This window comes from Dendrobium catenatum, unplaced genomic scaffold (genome assembly GCF_001605985.2).
Source record: "Dendrobium catenatum unplaced genomic scaffold, ASM160598v2 fragScaff_scaffold_402, whole genome shotgun sequence".
Taxonomy (NCBI): Eukaryota; Viridiplantae; Streptophyta; class Magnoliopsida; order Asparagales; family Orchidaceae; genus Dendrobium; species Dendrobium catenatum.
Window position 1 is genome coordinate 663,726 of NW_021318864.1, and position 7,521 is coordinate 671,246.

General features: G+C 41.2%; 1 protein-coding gene across 1 annotated transcript; it reads right to left on the reverse strand.

Annotated features, from left to right (window-relative positions):
* Positions 1–5,422: 5,422 nt before the first annotated feature.
* LOC110098955 (benzyl alcohol O-benzoyltransferase-like) lies at positions 5,423–7,156 on the reverse strand. Its single transcript, XM_020825919.2, has one exon. It carries the CDS (start codon positions 7,038–7,040, stop codon positions 5,640–5,642), a length of 1,401 nt encoding a protein of 466 aa, XP_020681578.1. The 5' UTR covers positions 7,041–7,156; the 3' UTR covers positions 5,423–5,639.
* Positions 7,157–7,521: the final 365 nt, after the last annotated feature.

Genomic DNA, 7,521 nt, shown 5'->3' on the forward strand with positions numbered 1-7,521 from the left:
AATAATACCTCATATTGAGATGATTCTGAGTAATTCTGATTCAATTTTGGATAATTCTGATGGTGACGTGGATAATCTCGAATTGGAAGTGAGTCAGTCAGATTTATCACCTGATTTAATTGAACCGAAACCCATTGATCTTAGGGTTATGACCATACCTGATCCTATTGAGAATATTAGTATGAATTTGGAAGATAGTGATTTGACATTGAGTGGTTCTTAACCTAATTGGAGAATTGAGCATCCTCCTGTTTTATTGGAGCCCATTTTAGGAGTGACCCCTTTGAAAAAGTGTGACTTTCTTGATTGGACTTGTCTCACCACTCCTCGTACCGACTTTAATGTTAGAGAAAGTCTTAGCCCATACTTTCTTGTCACAACTCTAATTGTTGTGCCCACTTCTGTTGTGGATACCCTACCCAATTTCTTGAGTCTCATACCTGATGGTGACTCTTTGGGTTATCCCATTATAACTGTGAGGCAGGACCCTTCGTCTTATCTTATTCCTGATTCATTTGTTTTGCCCGCTATGTTCTTGTCCTTCCCTTTCAAAGACCATCTCGCTCATAGTGAGATGAACTTACTAGATGAGGGTTTAATTGAAACTTCCTATAGAAGTGCCCTGGTAGCTAAGAATGTCTTCATTGCTCCCCATACACCAGTTCCCTTAGACCGAACACTTTAGATCCCCTCTTTTCGTGACTTGTCCACCTTTTTTCTAACTATGTGTTCGTGTGAGTTAGTATGTTGTGTGTGTGTGTTTTGTAGTCTGTTGTCTCCCTAAAGTGTCTATGTCTAAAACTTTTATGTGAGGTCATGATTCTTATCATTCATCATGCATACCCAGTCTCTTGCATCCACATTTGCATCTCATCTCCAGGAGTTACATACTGAGATTAAAAAGAAAATTGAATAAAGTAACACCAATTATAAAATTATTGCTGATAACAAGGTTCAAAGAATTCAAAGTTGGAGACTTCGTGATGGTACGGGTCAGCCCGGAGCGTTTTCCCCCTGGCGCCGTAAAGAAGCTGCATGCTCGAAGCGCAGGACTGTTTAAGATAATCTCAAAGGTTAATAGTAATGCATACGTACTGGACATCCCTAGAGGTTTTAACATGAATCCTACATTTAATATAGAAGATATAGTAGCCTTTGAAGGACCTGAATTTAACCCACAAAAATCCACTCCATAATCAGCCTTGTGTGACCCCACCTAGTGAGATCCCCAACCTAGCTCCACTCCCCAATTTACCTTACTCACCCATAGCGGAGAAGATCGAAGCAATTCTAGATGATGAGATTATTTCCACAAAGGAAGGAGGGCGCCGAAGGTACCTAGTTCATTGGAAAGGAACACCGGAAACAGAGGACACGTGGATTGATCGAGAAGAGCTACATAGATTGGATCCAGACCTTCTAGAGCTATACGAGAGCTTCCATAGTACTCACTCGACGGGGTCGAGTTTTCTCCCACCCGGGAGAATGATGGGGACATCGACAAGAGGTTTCGACGCGTTTATCAGAGGCGACACAGGAGATTGATGGCCATGATGGAGAGTTTTTACTTTTGATGCATTTTATGTATTAGCATTTTATGTATTAATCATTTTATTTTAGTTTTTCCGTTTTTGCCCTTATGGGTAGTTGGTCGTTTTTGTAGCCCAAGGGGTATTCTAGTCTTTTGTTTTATTTGTCATTTCGAGGTATATATATATATATATATATATATATCCACCTTCCCACCCGTCGGCCACCTTCCCACTCGCCGGCCTTCTCCCCCATAGCCCCTATATTAAAATTCAAAATTCGAATTTCAAATTCTTTCCAAATTGGGAATTCCAAATTAGGAAAGTTTTAATGATAAATCCAATTTTAAATAAAATCAAATTGGATTTAATTATTTTTCTTTCCTAGTCACCCTTACCTATTTGGAAACCTCCTCTCCTCCTCCCCAATCCCCTCCCTCCTCCTTGATGCCGCCGGCCCCTTAATGGGGTTTCCCATTGAGCGCTCAGTTAATGCTCCTCCCCCTTATTTGAAATCCAAAATTTGATTTCAAATATTTTTATCCCCAATCTCATTAAAACTGAAATTAATTTTAGTTTTGAAACCCCTCACCCATCTCTCTCCATACCGCCGGTCCCTCTTTGGCTCCACCCCATTAAGCCTCCATTAATGCCTTAATTGCATTCAATTTGGATTCAAATTTCAAAAGTTCTCCCTCCAAATTTATTCAAAATCTGATCTTAATTTCAGAATTTTGATTAAACCACATTACCCCCATCCTAACCTAACCTCTACCAAAACCCTAGCCTCCTCTCTACCTCTCCTAGCGGGAGGAGGAGGGCCGCCCCTCCTCTTAATTCATCATGTATGGCGGAACCCGAATGGAACTTTGGATTGTGCATGACGATCGAGATCAAGTTGACATCCTCCAATCGTCATTCTTTGACGTGGGCTTTGATTTCGACGACACCGTTGAAGAATACATTGACCGTATCCAATACTCCTTCGTTGACGTGATCGACGAGCAAAGGTCAAATGGACGTTGGATCATCATTGGACGACCACCTTCCTCCACCACTTCGGCCACCTTTCCAAGAATGACGATCCTAGGTTCCTTTTTCCTCTGAGTGACCTCGATTCTAATGTGGAGACTCTTCTTCCGCTAAAGCCTAGACTATTTGAGCGTATGGGCTCCAAAGGTGAAAGCTCCCATTATTAAATCGTGGATTCTTGTTTACCGTCGTAGCTTTACAATTACTCTTTGCATTTTATTGAATTGTTTGGTTAATCGACTCCGCTCTTCTTTGCCTAAGCAAGTTAAAGACTAAGAAATCTGAGGATCATTCCATGTTATAAGTAATAACTTTATTTTGTGAATACTTTGTTAAATTGTTCTCTTTAATTTTTTAAGTAACTCCCATCGTTTCACATCACAAAAAGCACAATCAATGACAAAGTGTGTGATCTTTTAGTTGATAATGGTTGCACCGAGAATATCATTTCAAGATATGTTGTTAATGCATTGCGTTTAAAGACCACAAAAATCGGAGCCCTTATAAGATTAGTTGGGTGAAGAGAGGTATGGAAATACTTGTATTTGATATGTGCAGAGTTAATTTCTCTATTGGAAAATACTATACCTGTGAAGTGCTGTGCGACGTCATAGACACGGACGTCTATCATCTCATCCTGGGATGCCCCTGGCAATTTGATACAGGTGTTCTCTAGGATGGACATACAAATTCATATTCATTTGAATGGAAAAAAAGAAAGCTACGGCTCCTTCCCAATTCACATACAGTACAACCATCAGTTAATAAGGATCGACCAGCCCTAAATATTGTAACAGGGAATGTGATTGTACATTCTGGAAGTGAAACCAAAGCTTTGCTCGCTGTGTTTGTGATTGAAGAGAACTCCTTGAATAATTCACCCACATACTTAATAGAAATTCAGCAACTTTTGATAGGCTTTGAAGATTTTGCTCCCACAGATCTTCCCAGGCAACTTCTGCCATTGCGTGCCATACAGCATCAGATTGATCTGATTTCGGGTGCTACTTTGCTCAACTTGCCTCATTACAAAACGAGTCCCACTGAGCACAAAGCTATGCAACAAGTTGTAGATGATCTGATAAAAAAGAAAATGATCCAAGCAAGTCTAAGTTCAAGGTTTTTCATGAGGACTTCCTTACTAAATTTAAAGTGCAACTTCTTTGTTTGTTTTTTATTATTATTATTTTAATTTTTACTTTTACTTCGCTTCTGTTGTATTGCTTGCTGCCTTGCTCTTTGTTCTATAGCAATAGAGACAGTTTAAGGTTGAAGATCAGCTCTGCTTCAGCAGATTCTAGAAAAGCTTGTTGCAGGTCACCATGGCATCAATGAATGAACTTGAAGATAGGAGAATGCAGGAGATTTGTTTGCAAATGATATGACTCCAACTATTTAGGAGGATAATAGTTGATCTTTTTAACAATCTCTTTACTTTAGAATTCTTTACAAAATTTGCTTCTTGAGTTTTAAATAAATGTTGATTTCTTTCATTTGTAGTTGGAAGGAAATTCATCATTGAAATGAAGGGCTTCCTTTGAAAGTTAGAAGAGGGATAGGAAGAAATATAGTCTTCTTATCAGATTGGATGATGTGTTGATCAAATGCAACCACCCATAATGGCTTGATGTTTAAATGCATCAATATGTCTTCTTTTAAGAAGAAACTCAATTATTTGGTGCTTCGTTTTTAAAGTTAGATTTCATGAATGAATATCTAGATTTTACACAACTCTCCTTGGCCTATTGGTTGAGAGCTTAGGCTTCCAACTAAGAGGTCCAGGGTTCGAGTCTATGTGTATGTGTTGTGTGTGTGAGTTTGCCTTAAAATTGCCTAAATGTCCCAAAAAAAATATCTAGATTTTATTTTATTCTTGCATGCACTTTAGATTTGTTAGCGTGAAGAAATGGATATCCATTTTAATACGTCATTCATTATTAGTTGATCAACTTTGTAGTTTAGGGATGCCAGAATTTGTTTCTTTGTTGATAGATTAAAAGAGAATTCTACTACAACACATATATTAGTTTTCATTTTAATAAATTGTGATGCTAAATTGTTTCATTTTCTTTTCCTAATCAAAAGAACATTTTATAATTTTTATGAGTGATTATTTGTTGTAGGTAGCAATGCAAGAAGCCATGAAGAAAAGAGGAACAAAAGAGCTGATATAGCGCATAATTTGTTTATTTTAGATTCAACATGTTGATAAGTTGATTGATCTAAAACCTTCAAGAAATAACTCGATTACAAAATTTGAAAAGCTTTCAAAGCCCATTTGACACTATTTTAGTTATAATATTTCTTTATTTTTGAAGTTTATACACATAAAGAAGTATTTAATAATGGTACAAAATGATATTTCTGAAGCTCTTTACCAATTTGGCACGTATGTGAGCTTTTCAGTTGAAATTTTTTCCGTTCAGTGTAAGTTTATATTTTACAATTTTGAAGCTTTATAAAAATTTTAGTGAATTTCTAAAGTTGAGATTTTGCTTGAGTAGTGAGGAAGATGATCTAATGATATAAAATTCGCGCCTTGGATTCTTCTCAGAAAGGAGGATTAGACATTTTTTACTTAAAATTGTAAGCCAGATCGATTTTATTATACTAATCCTTTGATTGAAATCTGCCAAAAGCTGAGATTGTTTTTATTTAGAGTTGATGAGGATGATTAATCATTTTTGTCTTTAATGATGGCTTTGTTGTTGTTTTATTGTTTGAATTTATTTTTGTTGGAATTGTAAGCTCAAACAATTATGTTCATATTCTTGAAGGTTTGCTTTGCTGGTCATAGAAACGAGTTAAAATGCAAATGCAATAGTAGAGATCTATTGTTCCTATTATTGGGTACCAAAAACTTTAATTTAAAAGCCATGATTTAATATAGAGGGATTTACATACAATAATTGGACACCAGTAACTTTAAGAAAATAACCAGCGCTTAAAAACAAAAAGAAGAAGAAGAAGAAGAGAGGCTTAATAGCAGCGGCCCAGTCGGACTTATAACAAAACCAAACAGCACAGCACACTACTAATAGCAAATTGTAATCTTTAGTCGCCGAAACCCGAAATCCGTCAGATATGAGACAGTAAGAAGGGCATCTTATTATTATCACCATCCACTACTTGGTCGTCTCCTCCATGTTGAGCCGTGAGGAGGTTCTGTATCTCGACGGCGAACCTCCGCATTGCAGGCGGCGGCAAGCAAACGGGAACAACAATCCCCTTCTCTCCGCTGGAGTTAACAAAAGGGACAAAGAAACTGGCAACACCAGGAATCGCTCCAACCCCACCCTTCGCCGGACCACCGTACACCGCCTTTCCCCATCCAAAATCTACATCACCAAATCCCGCACGCGTCACGTCAGACACCACGTAAGTCCGTACCACAGTGAAATGTGGCCGACCGTTCTTTACCATGTAATCAGCCACCGAACGGAGATAGTCCCCTGAAACTTGCGACTTTGCCGTCTTCACTAGCTCCACTGCGTAAGCCAGAGGGCGGCTACACAGTTCCCCTGCAGTGGCTACTGCAACCGGGAAGGCGAAGGCGTTGCCGTAGAAGCCGGAAGGCAGAGGAGGGTTGAAGCGGCCGCGGGTGTTGACGATGCAGATGATGCGGAAGTTTTCGTTTGGGTCGCTGGGTTGAAGGGCGACGGTGCGACTTCGCCATAAGCACGCGGTGAGAATGTCGAAGGTGGAGGATGAGCGGCGGAGCTGCGGAGGTAGGCGAGAACGGAGGGTGCTTATTTCTCGGGGGCCGAAGAAGAAGGAACGGTGAGCCATGTCATCGAGAGGGATGATGGTGCCGTCTGTGTCGGGAACCTGTTCGTACTCGCGGTGGGGGAAGGAAGGCGCCGGAGTCGGGTGTGCTTCCAGGAGCTCTCGGCGCCAGACTGGAACAATACTGGGCGACGGCAACCCTCGAGCTAGCTCTCCCACGGCGGTCATTAGCTGCACCAACCCCGGCGCGTCGGACATGGTGTGGTTTAGACGGAGGGCAAAGATGAATCCCCCGCAGCTTAACAGGGTCACCTGAATCAACAGCAAAGGCGCATTAAGCACTGCGGATGATCCCTCAACGTCGAACAGTAGCTCTTCGAGGCAGGGGAATGGAGGCTGCAGGGCATCACCAAAGTCCTCGAGCTTCACATCAGCCTCGGCCTCGATGAACAGAACGCCTTCGCCTGTGCAATCCACCAACAGCTTCTTGCAGGGTCCTTCTCGGAGCCGGCCGGCAAAGGGGTAGTAGAAGACGAGTGCTCGTGCAATCGCATCGCGTACGACTGCCGCCGGATTGCGGCCGGCCATGGCGGGATCGTGTCTGTAGAACTGGATGACGGGGATCTGAAAGCGGAGGCCTTCCTGATCGTCGATGTCCGACAGCCGTTTGAGCTCTCGCGGCGTCGGAGACGATGGAGCTACTAGTTCTGGCAGTCGCCGGCGAACGGAGAAGCGCAAGGGTGAGAAGGCCATAATGGAAGTTTGCTTAATTTGATTGTAGCTGGAAATGCAAGTGAGGAGTCTGCGTAATGGATGAGAGAATTTATAGGATTCAGGAGTTGGAGACCGGAGAAAGTGCACTTACGAGGTGGAGTTACGGAGGTTTCCAAAACGTCACAGAAGTCCGGGAAGGAAATTACTCGATAGTTCAGTCACTTAATTCGATGGTAGACCACGTTAACATGTGCGACGCGTTTTAAGAGTAAATTTTGGGATTTTTACGTACAAAACATTTAAAATCATTTATTTACTCATCTAACACCCAAAGTTCTTTATTTACACGCCTACCAGCATCTAAAATACCACTCCCCTTATTTCCCATCAAAAGGTCACACCGATGCCGCACGAACAAGGCTTCTTTGCTCGGCAACTCGCCATTTCGTCTAGGTTTGAAGAATGTCTTCCCCATTTCTTCGTCTAGGGTTGTTTCTTTACTCGACAATATCTGTTCGCA